This window comes from Myxine glutinosa, chromosome 6 (assembly GCF_964187855.1).
Source record: "Myxine glutinosa chromosome 6, kmMyxGlut1.1, whole genome shotgun sequence".
Classification (NCBI taxonomy): domain Eukaryota; kingdom Metazoa; phylum Chordata; class Myxini; order Myxiniformes; family Myxinidae; genus Myxine; species Myxine glutinosa.
In genome coordinates, this window is record NC_136266.1 from 41670954 (window position 1) to 41689961 (window position 19008).

The 19008-nt window shown below is 44.7% G+C and overlaps 1 protein-coding gene across 2 annotated transcripts in view; it reads right to left on the reverse strand.

Moving 5' to 3' along the window:
• LOC137429716 (SHC-transforming protein 1) overlaps window positions 1–19008 on the reverse strand; it is a 169865-nt gene that overhangs the window by 147035 nt on the left and 3822 nt on the right. For both annotated transcript variants that reach the window (XM_068119889.2, XM_068119888.2), the window contains exon 2: window positions 13742–13771. In XM_068119889.2, coding sequence (XP_067975990.1) covers window positions 13742–13744 — 3 coding nt within the window. In that variant the 5' untranslated portion in view covers window positions 13745–13771. The remainder of the gene's footprint in view (window positions 1–13741; window positions 13772–19008) is intronic.

Consider the following 19008-nt stretch of genomic DNA (forward strand, 5'->3'; position numbering starts at 1 on the left):
GCCAATGGCGGTTATTGGAGGGGAGGTAATATGGGCAATCGAGGCTCGGCAATGACGAGAGGGGATGTAATATGAAATGGAGATTTTTGGGGATGGGAAGGAAAGGGGATCTATTCTCTTTCACTGGTGCAATGGAGTATTTCAATTAATGGAAGACACAGCCTTACGCTAATACACATAATAAGGATATAACTGTCAAAAAAAGATATATCGTGTCCTGCATGTATGTTTTATGGACTAACTACGGGAACGCCCTTTGACCTTTATACAACCACAAACGGAGGGAGGAGGGGTGATATTTTACAACAACCTTTTACAACAACATTTTACCACAACAATAAAATAAATAAAAAACCATTCTCATATCCACAACACTGCACCCTCCTCCCCTTAGGCACGTCCCGGGCCTATAACTTTTACCTTAGTGTGGCACGTAGGTGTAGTTCCCTCTACTTTTAACCTGACCCTGAGTGCGACAGTTTTAAAACATAAATAAATGTGTCCCGCTGCTCCATTGCACCCTGCCTAACAGACTTACGCCCACAGTTAACCGAATTGCGGAATGGTCTTCAAACTATACACTGACGGTGGGAAGCATTATTTACAATGACGCTATTTTTATTTACAAAACTAACCCAGGACCTGTGATTGTTCTTTCTGGGGGGGAGACAGTCTGCTCTGCATCAATGCACCATGAACGCACCTAAAAACGCACCAATGCACCCTCAAGCACCAATCGGTGCAGTCATCACTGTTCAACAATGTTCAATAAAAATAAAATCAACAACCCCTAACCCTGCAGGTGGTCTCTTGCTCTTCGGCTCCCTCTGCTGGTTATTATTATTTCTTCCAGTTGTTGTCATTCTTTTGCTTTGCTTACTGGCGGCCTATTTTCAATAAAGTGTGCCCAATGTGTCCTTTTTATTTGCTTTATTTATGGCCCACAGGGCCGACTATGTGTGGTTCACCTGTGGGGCATCGGTGCCCTGTGGCCAAGGTCCGCCAGCAAGATTTCGGGCCCTCATGGCCGGTTCCAGCAGAGGGGCCATGCCCCAACCCATGGGGTCCATAAGTGGTGCTCGGCCACAGACATGTGGTCCATAATGTGGTGCATCGATGCAGACAGCTGGTTCTGGGAATTTCGGGCGCACAATGGCCGACCCACGCACGCTCCCCTCGGCACCCAGTGGCGCACAGGTCATGTGGGAGACAAAAGGGGAAAGACAATTGAGCGAGGGGTAAGGTCACAAGGGTACACATCAATAAGGCAATGCAAGGCGAAATGCGTACGGAGGGCGAAGTGAGAAAGCTCGTCCCTACCGTACGTCACCCCCCTGTCACCTACCCTACCCTTGCCCTTACCCCATATGTACAAAAATCTACACATTTACAAATTCGTCACTACTGTCACGTCTTCCCCATATTTCCCCTATACCAAATTCGTCTCCACAATCCCTCTACTTCAAAATTTGCCATCACCAATTCATCATCAATCCTCATAAGGAGGGAGAGATGGAATTACGCACAATGTCACACCCACGTCATGATGCGTCTCACAATCCAAACATTTGCACAGTAAAAATAATAAGACATGGCATGGTGCGGAGTACCTGTCACCTCAGGTGAGTGGATGCAGATGGTGCGAGGAGATCCTTCATCCTAACTATCCTCTAAATGATTTTAACACACTTTACACTACCCGGGGTCTCTCCCTGCCAATCCATTGGCCAACTTACACTATGGGTTCTAAAAACCAATTCCCATTGACCAAACTGTGGTGCTTTTTAATTTGGGGTCTCACTCCCCCGATTCATCTCCCGGTGCCCTCGCACAATTTCTGGGCCGCGACGTGAAACTCTCCCAGCAGGTCTACCCACCTGCACACCCCCACCACTGCAGTTGCCTCCGAGCTTACCTGCTCCCTGCCCTAACCTAACTACCTGGGGAAGGCCCTCTGGCGCTCTCCCCACTCGGTGCCCTCTCTGGCACTGGGCTACCCGGGTCCGTCCTCCGGATCCTCGGGCCCCACTGACACTAACGGCTCCCAGAGCCCACCTGCGGCCTCACCTGGCTGACATCCTCACAGTGGTGGAGTGCCCAAACCAACTACACACACTAACAGGGTACACGCCCAGCCATTTCCACAACACTAATGCACCCATCCAAATACCATTCTGTCACCCGCACCACAGATGCCAATATCCAACCACAATTTACCTGTACCCTCTACCTAACACTTACACTACCCGCCCCGGGTATCCGTGATGGGGGTCCACTCTTCCCCCGTTCACACCTTCGCACCATCCACTCCACTCCACAATTTCCACCATTCTCACTCCACGACCATCCATTCCAACCCTCCAGACCATTTATTCCATACACCTGTCTTTCATTCACCTGTCGTTGCACACCTGTGCAATCCTACCTGGTGCCACCTGCACCCTCCTCCTCTTCCTGGACCATTTGGTCAACACAACACGCAATCACCACTACTCCCTCATACACGGCTCCACACACCTATTCAGTTGCACACCTGTGCAATCACACCTGTTCCATTCTCACCTGTCCAATCCTCACACACACGGCATCATCTCAGCTAACTACTCCCCTCTGAAACTTGCGCTTCCCAGTCGTCCCTTTAAACTATTGCGCTCCCACGTCATTATAATCCACACTAATCTACCTGCGTCCCCACTACAGGTATCAGTCACTAACTAACCTTAACGTCACCTAATGTCATCTTCGCTAGATCCCTACCAATATCCTAACCCACCCGGGCTAGTTTTCACTGCCATACACCCCATAAGCTATTGCTCCTTTGCCCCACTCTGTGAGGGATGGTGGATTTGCCATCCCACCACATCGGGGGTCTCTCCACTATCAATTTTGTTCGTCCAAATTCCAACCAATTCAAAAATTTTCCATTTACTGCCAATTCTATTCACTTTTCTAAATTTCGGATCAAAACACTATCACTATCACGATCACCATCATCACAGTCCGCTATATCCTAGCCTCGGTGCGTCATGACATCATTAAACTCGGCTTCGTAAAGCCGAGCAATGAATTCGGGTGGTTTGGTTGCCTGCAGGTTGAATCCGTCCGGCTTTCGGTTCAAGGGAGGTGGTTTGGTTGGACCGAGGCTCCACACACCATCTCGGCGCGGCACCTTGCGGTCCCGGGCCCGATGGCTCAATCTCCCCCGGTCGGAACCCCGTCCCCACGAGGGGGCACCGTTCCGCCTCCTCCCACTCGCCCTTGAACCGGACCGGTCGCCTCGCCCGACAAAGCCCGGACTCGACCGTGCGGGGCGGGGCCAAGCCCGAATCGGCAACGACGCTTCGAAGAGAAGCGACGCAGCATCGACCCGCGCCGGGCCTCGCACCCAACAAAGCACCCCCCCTCGCACCGAGCGCTCGCATCGGCTATCCGTCGCCCTAACCGCTAACCTGGTTACCATCGATGCTTTACTTGCATGCTTACAAGCATACGCTACCCCTTTCACCCTCACAAAACCTGGCGTTCCAATGCCGTCCGTACATTCCACCAACGCTCTCCCTGTTACACACCACACCTCTCGCGCACACTCTTGCGCACACTTTGGTCCACACCTCTCCTCCGTTACGTCCTCCGTAACACTCACCATGGGCGTGCACTCTTGCATCCACCCACTAACGCGCTCACATGGGCTCTCCCACACCCGCGCCATGACCAACTCAGGTGTGCTTCCTCGCACACGTTCCACCACCACCTTACTCTCCGTGTCACACTTCGTACACCCCGACGTGCATTCTCGCTCGCACTCGGTTTCACACTCGCGCTTTATAGCACACCCACTCGCCGACGCACACTTTTTTCTCCCACGCGTGCCATTTCCACTCACACAGGACCCTTCACCAACGCCCGGATGCCATATCGATCCCAATCGCGCGACAATTCTTTTGTCGCTAAACATCCATTTACAAAATCTCCCCGCACAATACACAACAGCACGTCTCACCTTAGGGGTTCTTCTTCCTCCCTGCACCAAAACCTGCAAACTTCCATTTGGATTAGCGAGTACAGCATCAGGATGTGCATTTAGACTTTGAGCAATTTCCATTCCTTCCTCCGATTGTTGCTCTTTTAACTTTAAGTCCCCGGTCTCTCCAATTTCAACTATACCCATAATTTCTTTGTTCACCTCGACGACCGTTGGCTTTAATAAAATTCCCTCTACCTCATCGGTCTCCGGCTTTTCCAAACCCAGGGTCGCGATTTCTACCCCCGTCATTGTACCCGTGCTTTCCTCCGCTTCGCTCAACCAGCGCTTTTCGACCCGCTTTACCTCCTCGTGCACCCCTGGGACCCTTTCGCCCAACTTGCGGTCTCTGTCCCTCTGCTCCCTTTCCTCCCTATCGGCCTTCATTCCGTTTATTGTTGCTTCAATTTGCTCACTCCGAGCATCCATTTTATTACTCAATCTCTCCCCCTCTATTCTCAGCATCTCGGTGAATTGCGCCATGAAGTCCCCCACATCAAAGCCCGCTGGTAGTGGTACGGTCACGGGCGCGGCAAAATTTGGTGCCGCTGTAACCACGTGCGCGAGAGCGCCATTTTGTGCACCTGATACCCCCTCAACCACACCTTCTTTACTCTCCTCCACCACTTTTCCCACTTCTTCCCTGGGGTCCTGGGTCGATTCTACCCCGTCTATCTCTCCCACCGGCATCCCGTCGCCTTGACCAGCCATGGCGCGATTTCAAAATTCAGGTTTTGTAAAACAAAACAAATTTCGGCCGCTCCAAATTTTGACCAATTTTTTTTTTTTTTTCCTCTATTCGTTTTTTTTAAAAATTTGGTCGGGCCTCGAATCCCACTCCCAGACACCAATTGTTACAGATCGCGGTTTAAGATGTTAGTTACCGAGCGGTTTGGTATTGCCGCGACCTAACAGGATCCCCGACTCACCCGATTCCACCCAAACGTTGGCCGGGTCGCACCACAGCTAGTCAATAGGGAAAAGACAAAGGCGACGAATGCAAAGAGGAAAAAGAAGGCAAGAAAGGTTTGGAAATACGACTGAATTTATTGGCTATTTACACACAAGCAAAAAGAAAGCAATCAAGGTTTATTTACAACACATAAGACGCAGGTGACAGTGCAAATACTAGCTTATAGTTATACAGACTTAACTTATTCCCAGGACAGAACAAACAAAAGACACTGACTCACGCGGGGAATGACAGGAGGTGGTCCGTTCAGCTGGCAAAGGCAGCCGGTTCGGCTCATTCAGCCGTCGAGGTTCCGTTCCGACCTCGCGTCGTGGTTTAAAGCGAACACGACAACCGCTGGAACCAACGTGGTTGCGTCGACGCCACGACCCTCTCGCTCTCTCAGTAATGATGGGATTTCCTCTCAGGCAAGGCACGATCTCTCGCGTCAGGCAACCCTCTTGTGCTGTGCACTCATCACCTCTGTTGGTCTCAAGCCTTCTCTCTTCCCATCTCCTCATGCGCTCTTGCTCTGATGACCCAGCTCTTTGTGACCCTCCTTGTCTCAGCTCAAAGTGCATCTCTCTTTGGACACGCCCTGCCTTGGGTTATATAGGCCCCCGCCCCTCAACCTTTGCGAACCTCCCCGATCGCTCTTCCTCCGCCCTCTCTAGCCAAACCCCTGGCTCATGGTTGGTCGAGTGGGGCTGGCTCACTCCTCCCCTCTATGACGAGGTGGAGACACGCCTTTCTTCCCCAACCCTGCCTCGTGGCCAATGGCGGTTATTGGAGGGGAGGTAATATGGGCAATCGAGGCTCGGCAATGACGAGAGGGGATGTAATATGAAATGGAGATTTTTGGGGATGGGAAGGAAAGGGGATCTATTCTCTTTCACTGGTGCAATGGAGTATTTCAATTAATGGAAGACACAGCCTTACGCTAATACACATAATAAGGATATAACTGTCAAAAAAAGATATATCGTGTCCTGCATGTATGTTTTATGGACTAACTACGGGAACGCCCTTTGACCTTTATACAACCACAAACGGAGGGAGGAGGGGTGATATTTTACAACAACCTTTTACAACAACATTTTACCACAACAATAAAATAAATAAAAAACCATTCTCATATCCACAACAATATATATATATATATATATATACATACATATATATATATATATACTAGCTTGGCTCGGCTCCCTTCACCACGCGTCGTTACAGAGGGATGGGATTGTTTCAGCTGAGGATAATGACTGTACCTGACTTTCTGTTTTGTCCTGATGTACACCAATCATAATACAAAATTATTTTGCACAAATGTATTTGTAGTGTTTGTGATACTCCATTTTAAAAGCAATTTTGGTTGAGTAAATATTTTAAAAATAAAATAAAAAACCCTCAGCAGATACATACAGGAGGGGTAGGTGCAGACTGGAAGTTTGGGACGATTACACCTCATCACCACGTAATTCAAAACACCTCACCACCACGTAATTTAAAACACCTCACCACCACGTAATTCAAAACACCTCACCACCATGTAATTCAAAACATCTCACCACCACATAATTCAAAACACCTCACCACCACATAATTCAAAATACCTCACCACCATGTAATTCAAAACACCTCACCACCAAGTGATTCAAAACACCTCACCGCCACTTGATTCAAAACACCTCACCACCACGTTATTAAAAACACTTCACAACCACGGAAACAAAAGTTTGAGGGAGTAGTTCAGTGACAACACAGACACTGCCCAGATATGTAAATGTATAGATAGATGACTGTACCTGAGTTCGTTTTGTCATGGTTTACATCAATCATAATACAAACAATTATATTGCACAAATGCATTTGTAATATACGTGATATTACATTTTATAAACAATTGAAGTTGAAGATTTATGTTGAAAAAAAAAAATTTCAAATAAATTTTCAAAACAATTTCAAAAATATATACCCTTAGGACATACCCACGGGAGAGATGGGTGCATACCAGAAGTTTGGTACGATTTCACAAAAGTTTGAGGGAGTAGTTCAGTGACAAGACAAGACAACACAGACACTGCACAGATAGATATATATATATATATATATATATACTAGCTTGGCTCGGTTCACAGCGCTCGCCTCACCAAGCGTCGTTACTGAGGCCAAATAAAGGAAATGGGTGGCCAGATGAAGGACGGGTTAAAAGGGTGTGGTAACAGAATAGGAGGCCAAATAAAAGAGATGGGGGAGATGGGGGAGCGGGAAAGGCGCATTGGTACGCGACGGGGTAGCGCGACGTGAGGAACGCGTGGAGAGCCGGGTAGAGCAGAGCACGGTTGGGCGGACCGGGGTAGAAATTGCGACTCGGGGTGTGGAAGAGCCGACGGCTGCCGAATTGGAAAATCTTATTTTATTAGCAGCAGCAGTCGTCGAGCTTAATAAAGAAAAAGAAATTATAGTTGAAATTGGGGTTGAGGAGACGGCAGAGATAGGAATTGAATGGGAGAAAAAGTTGGAATGCACGCAAAGTCTGTGTTCGCATCGTGAGGTTGTGCTGCCTAACCCCAAATTAGAATTTCCAGGCGCTGCTGCGGAAAAGGGTCCTGAAGGTGAGTAGGGTTGTGTATGGCACGAAAAGGTTTGGCGCAAAAGTGTTTGGCGAGAAAATATGTTTCGCGCGCTTGGGATTGCTACGTCACCCGAGTGCTCGTAGAAGGTCTGTGGTGCGCTGTGTGAAAGCGAATGGCGCGCATGTGAGGAAAAGGTGTGCGCCGAAGCGCGAGTGTGTAACGGAAGTGCGAAACCGAGGGTGAGAGTGAGTGCACAACAGAGTGTATGTGTGAAGAGTGCGACACAGAGTGTGAGTTGGCCAGAGAGAGTGTGCGAGAATGCACACCAGAGCGTATTGGAGAGAGTGTGCGAGAATGCACACCAGAGCATGTTGGAGAGAGTGTGCGGGGATGCACACCAGAGCGCGTGATTGGGTGTGCAGCAAAAGAGTGCACACCCGTGGGTGTTACAGAGTACGTAACTGAGAAGTGTGTAACAGAGTGTGCGAGTAGAATGAGTGCGCCAGGGTGTGCGCGAGGATGTGTGATAATGGAGTGTGCGAGCGGCATGAGTGCGCCTGGGTGGTGTGCATGAGAAAGTGCAATAACAGAATTAAGGGAGTGTATGGGATGTGTGAGTATGGGAAGGGTCGTGTAGTGTGAGAATGTGACTCGAGCATCGATGCAGATCGTGGCAGCGTTTCAGGCGACGTACAGCCGATGCGAGCTCTCGGGGCGTGGTGTTCTTTGTGTGCTGCGGGGGCCGGCAGGGATCGTTGCTGCGGCGGTCTCACAAGGAGCGCGCCGTGCACGATTCAGGCCGGGTCCCGCCCTGTATGGTCGGTGCCGTGCCGTGGCGCAAGGGGAAAACGGCACGATTCCAGGGGAGGAAGGAGAGGTCGGACCTTCGCCCCCTGGCAGGTGCGGTGCTCCGACCGGGGGAGGTTGGGTCATCGTGCCGGAGACCGGAAGGCTCCGCGCCGAGATGGCGCCTGGAACCTCTGCCCGAGTATGCCTCCTTCCCAAAATCGAAATTGCCGGACGGACCCAACCAACAGTAGAACAACCACCCGCATGCATGGCTCGGCTTTTCGAAGCCGATGTGGAAGTGTAAATTTATAAAGCAAGTAATTTCTATGAGCCACAAACCTGCTTTCCTAGTCTGCAAGTTTTTTTGTGGTTTCCATGCAAAATTTGTGATTTCCTACAGTTGGCAAGTTATCTCCGGCACTGACCAAAATCGTTGCTCGAGAAAAGTAAAAATTCTTAGTGGAGGCAATGGTGGACAACATATTGTCATGAATGACTGAGGGTAATATTATTACAAATAGGGTTTTTGGAAATAATGTAATGTTGGATCGAGTATGTCTTATTGAATTATATAAGCAAATTGGAGAAAAGATTTTTTTTTCTTGGTAAATAATTAAATAATACAACTGATGCCACAATGTCTAACCAGGTAATTTGCTGGTTTATCGAGGCTTGCTTACCAATGCGCTCGGTAAACAAGCTTTCATTGTGACTGTGAATAATCGACTCAGTACGAAGTCTAAGCTAAACTTTGTATTGATAAGGGAATGCAGAGTACTTGGTAATTATTTTGCAGAGTCGAACAATGGGAGTGGAAGAATCGCTCTTTGCTGACCGTTGTTAAGATGGGCTTAGCGCACGCTTTTTCTTTTTCACTTGTAGTTTATTTAATAAATAGTTTTATGGAATTGTCAGCGTTCTCAGTTGAATCTTTCAAAAGAACGATAATTAAACACTGAATCAAATAGCTTATTAGTATTTGATGAAGGTTAGTCTAAAATATAAAAATCCTATTGAAAATCCATGTAGGCTAGCTCTCTCTGGCTCTCTGGTATGGGTTCATACCTCTAACTTATGAGGAAAAGATGAGTTTGCAGATTTGAAAAGGATGTGATTGTCATAGCTACTGAGTGACCTTTTGATTAAATAAGGACTTTCTTATTGTATATTTTCTAAATATTAAATCATAAATATCCCTGCAATGGCATTATAAAACGTCGCTGCAACATTTACGCAACGTTATGATTGATAGTGTCTTGGTGCCGAAGAGTCTGGAGCAGCACATTCTTCTCATTAAAGGATTTGTAAATGCAGATCTGCTCCCAGCGGGGGGCACTCACATCCCAAGATTTCACTCGACCAATCACATTGTATCCCCCGATCCTTGCTCCCTCCCACCCAAACTTTGCCCAACCAATCCTATTGGTCTCCTCCCCTCTCTTCGCTCCTCCCCCCTCCACTTGCTCCTCCCACTTGAAAATGTATAAAAATCAGAACGGATGTCCAAATAGCCAGGATACTTCACTTGGCTGGTCGATTCTGTATGTTCATACTGTATGTTAACTGTATTCTATGCATGCTACTGTATCCTTATGATTCTGTATGGTTACACTGTATGTTGACTGTATACTGTGCATGCTACTGTATCTCTATAATGTTTCCTTTGATGTACATCTCTACTGTACAAGGATTTCACTTGGGACCTTCTGTGAATCTTGCAATGTGCTTTTGTGAATTGTAGCATGCTCTCCTTGGTTTGATAAGGGTTATTGTTTTTCTTGCTGTGTATTTCTTTGTAGACAGAAAGTGTTATCCTCCTTGGGAATTAAAATTTGTGACTCTCTTAAGGCACAAGGTAATTCAAGTATCAGTTGAATTGGTGCTGGATTGCTTTCAAACTGTCCCAACTTTGTGAGGATATCTCTAGATTCGAACATGGTCATGGTTTCTCTGACGGCATCTCTGAGGTTTTGACGGTTGCCTGTGTTCATGCTGATATCTTTCTGATATGCTTTTTCCAAATCAATGGACCACTTAGGAACACTTTCTCTTCTGGTGCTTTTGTTAGGAACCTGTCAAAGTAGAGATGGTATAGAGCAAGCAATGTTACAGTATGTGCTTCTAGGGACCTGTAGAGATGTTTTCCATTTAGGATTTGCGTTACGGTTGTTGGAGAATATAGTCCAGCTTCGACCCAAGCCTGGTCAATGCCGCTTCCTTCTGCCATATTGAAATTGAATTAGAATTTGACTGCCATATTGAAATTAATTGTTTTTGAACTCCTTGGTATTGAAATTATGGGTATTATCATTAATTTGGACCTCATACTGTGTTCAGAATACCAGTTTTAATGGAATTTATATATTTTGGCGGCCATCTTGGATTTGACACCCTTAATCCGTTTAAAAAAATTAACAACCTATTTTTTCGAACATGTGACACCCCAAAGACAAGGAATCAAGTGGAATTTTGCTTTTAACAAAAAAAAAACACGAAATGACATACCAGCCTACACTTAGATATAAACCGACAACTGGGAAAATGATAAAAGAGCAAGAAGGTACAAAAAAAAAAGACTTGGACAGATTGGGAGAGGACAAAGAAGGCTCATTGGAATGGCTCGGAAGAGATCAGCTCAACTGGAATGGAGAACAAATCATTATGAATGCCCAAGACCAAGGACACTACACCAATGGCTTTAAGAAAATGGCAGGCCTGAGTCAATCGGATAAGTGCAATTACGATTAATTAGGATTAGTTGTTTCCATTTTGGAAATGCATTTGCATTGCAGGAATTTGCAGGAAATGCATTGCATTTGATATGCAAAATGTGCGTGTTATTCACGGTGCAGTCAATAAATAACGTGTGTTATTTATTGATTTCTCGTCAGCCTTATCACTATACAACCATTTACCCTTCTGAAAGTGTTGAGTGACCTGTGCCTGATCCCCCATATCATACTTTGGGTGGAAACTTTTTTTACGAGACTTTCCTCAGCAGGTGAGGGTGAATGGTAGCTTATCAAAGTTATCAATCTTGAATACTGGTGCTCCACAAGGCTGTGTATTGTCACCTCTACTGTTCAGTTTGTACACCAATGGATGCGTGGCTCTTAAAGAAGTTTGTAACTTTATTAAGTATGCAGATGATATCGCCATTGTTGGCTGTCTTTCCAATCAATCATCCTTTGTATCTTTACCTCGATGAAATTAACACATTTCATAAGTGGTGTGGGGACTTTTGTCTTACTCTGAATGTGTGTAAAACAAAAGAGATGATTTTGGACTTTCGGAAAGGTCACAATCATGAGCCTGTAACCATAAATGGTGATAAGGTGGAAATTGTTAACAAATTTAAATACCTGGGCACCATTATTGATAACAAGTTAACTTTTGATGGAAATACTGATGTTGTGTACAATAAATCAAAGCAACGATTGTATCTTCTCAGGAAGTTGAATTAATTTGGTGTTAGCTCACATGTGATGCGGATGTTGACAAATTCCTTACTGATCAGTGTTTTTTCATTCAATTTGATTTTCTGGTACAGTTATCTTCATGTGCGGAATAAGTCGCGATTTAGAAAGGTCATTACACTGGCATTTAAAGTAGGTGGGCCTTCAACCAGTCTGAAGTCTCTATAGTTGCGGGCACTGAAAAGGAAGGCGGTGCAGGTGTGTACCGATGAAAGTCATTTCTTGAATGGACTTTTTGAAATACTGCCATCAGGGAGACACCTTCGTGTAAGGAGGATGAAGAAGAACATTTTCAAAAAGGCATTTGTACCATGTGCAATTCAAATGCTGAATTCAAATTCCTAGCCATTTTGCTGTTTAGTCCATCTTCCATATTTTAAATTTATTTTATATTTTATATCTTTTTATTTCGTTTTCTTATTCCCTTTGTGTTTTATGTTTTAATGATGGTCAACTTAAGGTGTCACCAAATAAGAATTTCCCTGAATATGGGACATTAAAGATTTATTATTGTTAATTAATTACAATTAAGTCCGATTACATTCTGAAAGGTAGAAAAGAAAGTACAAGCCACCAGCTATCAGGATTTAAAAAAAAAAACTCATGTCATATCAGCTGTACACACAAAGGCACAACAAAGTATGTTGAGTAATCCACTGGCACATCTGCAAAAGTCTCATTATCTGAGTTCCAGAAAACTTATGGAAACATGAACCAAAAGCAAATCACTGAAAACAAGGAAGTAATGTTCAAGTATGACCTTATGATCCCATCAAGCGTGAACATAGAAAACAAAGCATTGGAACTGGATATAGTACTGAGGTACAAAGTAGAAAAGAAGGCATTGCTAATTGAAATGTTACTCACCAGTAATATTGGCCTAAACAATGCAGAAATCAAGAAAATGACCAAATACCAAGCCCTCAAAAATGAAGTGAAAAGATCCTGCAATCTGAAGAGCATCGAAATTGCACCAGTGATAATTGGAGCAATAGGAATTTTAAAAAAAAAACAAAAAAACACAGCAATCGTACAAACCATCCCTGGGAATATTACGACAACTCAACTGCAGTTGGAAGCTGTCCGAGGCTCAGTGACGATCCTAAAAAGAGCCCTAGGAACAACATTTTGAGAACAAGAAAACACAAACTGGTCCATGAATCATGATCCCTTATTGAAACTGAGGTGGATACTCCGAGAACTGGAAGGACCCCGTTCCACCTTCTGAAACCCGCATATGGAGATAACAACCAACACACACACACACACACACACACACACACACACACACACACACACACACACACACACACACACACACACACACACACACACACACACACACACACACACACACACACACACACAGTGTCTGACCAGCAGGCACGCAATATATCAGGCACATAAGACATCAGTCATTAGCTGTTATAAAGCTTGCAGTGCTAGTGTGAGAAATTCCTGAGATTATGCTGAAGACTCAGCAGCTCAGTCACCATGTTAGCAATGTGGTCCTTGGGTTAAAATCCCATGTTGAATCAGAATTTTTTTTCACAGTAGCCCAACACAGGAATTTATTCCTGTTTATTATATATATATATATATATATATATATATATATATATATATATATATATATATATACTTTGGTTTAAATGACAAAGAATCTGATTCATTTCGATGAGTTTCAGAATATTAACAAGAAGCATTTCCATTGTGACAATAATGACCAGGTCATCTTCAAATATCAGTAACTTTCGGTATATAACCTACATTAGACATTGGACCATGTCGGCCAGAATAAAACTCCCCAAATTTAAAACCACTGCAGTTTTCCCACGTGTTAGAGAATCTTACACTACTATTCTCATTCATTCATTCAGTTAGACACATTGAAACAATCATCGTTGAAGTTAAAACTTGTACTTACCATGTTCAAAGCTCCATTATTCTTTAACACCTGAAATATATAAACAGAGTAAAGCAAAAAGCCTCAACAGAAATATACACCAGGAAATTGATATGCCGGGTCATGGAATTATTCTGTCCAATTATACTGCACATCTTCATCACAACACGAGAACACATTCAAACTTACAATAATAACACCATATATGAACATGTTGTGCAGCCAAATGAATAAATTATAAGCAAGTGCAGCAAAAGCACGTTTATAAAACTTTAGATTTGTGTTACAATAGAGAGGAGGAGAAGGTAGAGAATGATTGGTAGTGGGAGCACACATGAGCATTAGGGAAGGATAAGTGGAGGTTCGAAAGGGAAATGTCATGATGTCTAAAAATGTATGTATAAACAGATAGTACATACAAACGCCGTCTAACAAGAGCAGAAACAGGTGCAGATACATTCAATGTACACGGCCCCCATGCCAAATATGTAATTAACATATCCTTCAGCCCGCGACATTGTCGGGGGAGTCTTGGGCGCCCGGTGATGTCGCCGTGCAGAACGTGGAGGTGGTATTAGGAGGGAGAGGTGTTCAATTATAATTGATTGATAAATTGTGTAATTAAAATAAATAAATAATAATCGTAAAATAATTAGTTTCTTAATCAATTGGCTCATAGCATACATAAACCACCAGTGTTTCATCCAAAACTGTAACTTTTTGAAAATTAATTAAATGTTTCATTAATCGAACAAATTAAATAACTAAGGGATTAATTGATTAATTGATAAATAATTAATTGTTTAATTGATTAATCAAAGCAAAAAACATCCCTTATAGCCAAATCACTTGGACACTATCATGTCCAAATATCAGCTTCCTAGCTCAAAAGGTGCCTGAGATATTACACAGATTAGAAAAATAACTAAATAAGTGATTAATAATGAAAATGCATGAATAATAATCGTAAAATATTTAAATTTTTAATCAATTCGCTAATAGCATACCGAAACCACCACCGTTTCATTCAAATCTGTGAGTTATTGAAAATTAATTGATTGATTAATTAATTGAAACATTAAATAATCAATTGATTAATCAGTAAATCAAAAATACACTTTACAGCCAAATCTCTTGGTCACTATCGTCTCCAGATAACAGCTTTCTAGCTCAAAAATTTCCTGAGATATTGCCCAGGTGAGAAAGAAAATAAATAAGTACTTACTAAATCGTTAACAAATAAGTGATTAATCAATTAATTGATTGATCAAAAAATAAAAATACTATTTTTGCCAAAGCACGTGCTCACTATTGTGCACAAATTTCAGCTTCCTAGCTTAAAGGATGGCTCGGACAAATTGCCCGAACAAACAAGAAAACAAACAAGAAATTTGTCATGCATAGGACAATACTTGCGAAAATCCCTAAAATAAGTTGTTGGCCTATGATGACCTCAAAAATTATTGGTAGTTGAATTCAGTGACCAGATATGCAAATCCTCTTCAAATTTCAAGACAATCGGATGAAAATTGAGGATTTTAGAAATTTAAGAAAGTTGGTGACCTTTGGCCGATGTTGACCTATTGACCTTTTTAACCTAAAAAACAATAGGCTTATTGCTTATGAGGATTACTCGACATGGGGAGGATTGTTCGATATGGGGAGGATTGCTCGATATGGGGAGGATTGCTCGATATGGGGAGGATTGCTCGATATGGGGAGGATTGCTCGACATGCGGAGGATTGCTCGACATGGGGAGGATTGCTCGACATGTGGAGGATTGCTCGATATGGGGAGGATTGCTCGACATGGGGAGGATTGCTCGACATGGGGAGGATTGCTCGACATGGGGAGGAGATTGCTCGACATGGAGAGGATTGCTCGACATGGGGAGGATTGCTCGACATGGGGAGGATTGCTCGACATGGGGAGGATTGGTCGACATGGGGAGGATTGGTCGACATGGGGAGGATTGGTCGACATGGGCAGGATTGGTCGACTTGGGGAGGATTGCTCGATATGGGGAGGATTGGTCGACTTGGGGAGGATTGCTCGACATGGGGAGGATTGCTCGACATGGGGAGGATTGGTCGACATGGGGAGGAGATTGCTCGACATGGAGAGGATTGCTCGACATGGGGAGGATTGCTCGACATGGGGAGGATTGCTCGACATGGGGAGGATTGGTCGACATGGGGAGGATTGGTCGACATGGGGAGGATTGGTCGACATGGGGAGGATTGGTCGACATGGGGAGGATTGGTCGACATGGGGAGGATTGGTCGACATGGGGAGGATTGGTCGACATGGGGAGGATTGGTCGACTTGGGGAGGATTGCTCGACATGGGGAGGATTGCTCGACATGGGGAGGATTGGTCGACATGGGGAGGATTGGTCGACATGGGGAGGATTGGTCGACATGGGGAGGATTGGTCGACATGGGGAGGATTGGTCGACTTGGGGAGGATTGCTCGACATGGGGAGGATTGGTCGACATGGGGAGGATTGGTCGACATGGGGAGGATTGCTCGACATGGGGAGGATTGGTCGACTTGGGGAGGATTGCTCGATATGGGGAGGATTGCTCGATATGGGGAGGATTGCTCGACATGCGGAGGATTGCTCGACATGGGGAGGATTGCTCGATATGTGGAGGATTGCTCGATATGGGGAGGATTGCTCGACATGGGGAGGAGATTGCTCGACATGGAGAGGATTGCTCGACATGGGGAGGATTGCTCGACATGGGGAGGATTGCTCGACATGGGGAGGATTGGTCGACATGGGGAGGATTGGTCGACATGGGGAGGATTGGTCGACATGGGGAGGATTGGTCGACATGGGGAGGATTGGTCGACTTGGGGAGGATTGCTCGATATGTGGAGGATTGGTCGACATGGGGAGGATTGATCGACATGGGGAGGATTGCTCGACATGGGGAGGATTGCTCGACATGGGGAGGATTGGTCGACATGGGGAGGATTGGTTGACATGGGGAGGATTGGTCGATATGTGGAGGATTGCTCGACGTGGGGAGGATTGCTCGACGTGGGGAGGATTGCTCGATATGGGGAGCATTGCTCGATATGGGGAGGATTGCTCGACATGGGGAGGATTGCTCGATACGGGGAGGATTGCTCGATATGGGGAGCATTGCTCGATACGGGGAGGATTGCTTGATATGGGGAGGATTGCTCGATATGGGGAGCATTGCTTGATATGTGGAGGATTGTTCGATATGTGGAGGATTGCTTGATATGAGGAGGATTACTCTATCTGGGCAGGATCGCTCAGTCTTAGATTTTTCAATTTTGTATAAGGGGACCTCTCCCAAGATCGAGGGGGAGGGGCTCCCAGAGATGTCCCCCAAAGTCAACGGAGGTCTGAACTACAACCTCAAGAGATGACTGTCAGCACACTCAGTGCTATTTATTGTAATCATACAATCCACAACTTCCCCTTTTTTGTAATGGTACAATCCATACCTTGAATTGACTAAAGGGTAAATGGTGCCACAGACATCAACATACATCTAGTAAGAATGAGTGCTCACCATCAACATTGTTCATTTTTTTTTTTCTTCAAATTTCACTCCATCTTTTGTGGTCTGCCTGATGTTTGCTAAACTTATATTTCCCTTATTCATCACTGCCTGATACTGTGGCAACTGCTTTAGCGTCCACCCCCCCCCCCCCTCCACCCCCCACTCCCCACATGTACCACAATGCAAGTGGTTTACTGACCCCTGCTGCAGACAAATGGGATTATTAGATACGTCATAAAATATATTTGCCTCACTTCCCAACTGCCCCCCTCCCCCCCCCCCCCACCCACCCAGTCCCAGATGTCTCTCAAAGAGGGTGGTTGTTTCTAGTTATTCCAAATTTCTCTTTCCTGACCTACCCACTGCAGAATACCCCAGTTCATAAAATAACTTTTGGCACTGATCTTTCTGTCCATTCTCATTGCCTTAAACTTAACGACATCAAATTCCAACTGACACTTATTTGTCCATCCCATTAACTAGCATCTCAATAATTCTGCATCTGTTTCTCCTCACCTTGCCTATTACCTTTACACCTAGATTGGTATCTAAATGTGGCATCTGCAAATTTAGATGTAACACATTCATACATACCCATACCAATACAATTAATCTAAAAAGCGTGTAAAGCACTCAACCCAGAAATGACCCCTGGGTACTCCACTAGTTACGACCTTCCATCCCAACATTATACCTGTTTACCACTACTATCTGTTTTTTGTTCTATAGCCAATTTTGTATCCACTCACATAAGGGTCTCCTCCACACCACTTACTCTATCTAACCTTAGGTAGAAGCCTCCCCTATTAAACTAGATATTACCTTTCATGAAGCTGTGCTGATAACTAGACTGAAGCTAGGTGGTGATCAGCATTTGGGGAAGACCAGAGAGATCCAGAGCGTCATAGAGCTGGGAGACATTGAGGAGGAATCCCCACATAAAGACCAGAATAGTTGGTGTGGAGTCAGGAGGGAGCGTTTGGGGACCAGGGATGGCTGAAAGAACCTCTCAAGAAGTTCCTAATGGTGCATCAGCTGCGGAACACGGAGCCCTAACTCCAAGGTCTGTTTGTTCAACTTGTGCTCACAGTATTGCAGCTGTAAGCCAGTTTAACTCTGAAGATCACAGCATATCACTCCTGTCCATTACTCAGATCTGTAAGAGGGAATCCTCTCCCAACCTCCTCCCTCTCACCCAGTCTCTCTTCGTACTACCCAGATAATTATTCCCAGAACAAATTGAGCAATTTCCACTCTAAAAGACAAAAAACTGAGGCCTAAAATCCCTCTCACTTCCCTTTTTGTGTTGTCTATTGGTCTGTGTTATGAGTTTAGGTTTCTAAATTTTGTTTTTGTTGAAATTGACACACATTTATAGCCAATTATCGGTGTAGGATCACATGAAATTGTAGGATTCAATGTTGTGCCGAATTCTGTTTCGATTTTACATAAGGCTCAGTTAGATAAATTATTAGTTTCTCATCTCCACCCACTTCCTTTTTGACGGACGCCTCCTTTTTGTTTGATATTTTCTATTTTGTCACCAGATTAAAAAAAAAAAAATTATGGTCCCTATAGGTCTAGTGCTCACACAAATGAAATTAATCTCGTCTGTAAGTATGCTTGCTCACACCTCAGTGCAAATGCAATTTTCGAGCCATGTAATGTAATGTATGTATGTATGTATGTATGTATGTGGAGTCGTGGCCAAAAATATTGGCACCCTTGCACTGTTTTCAAAT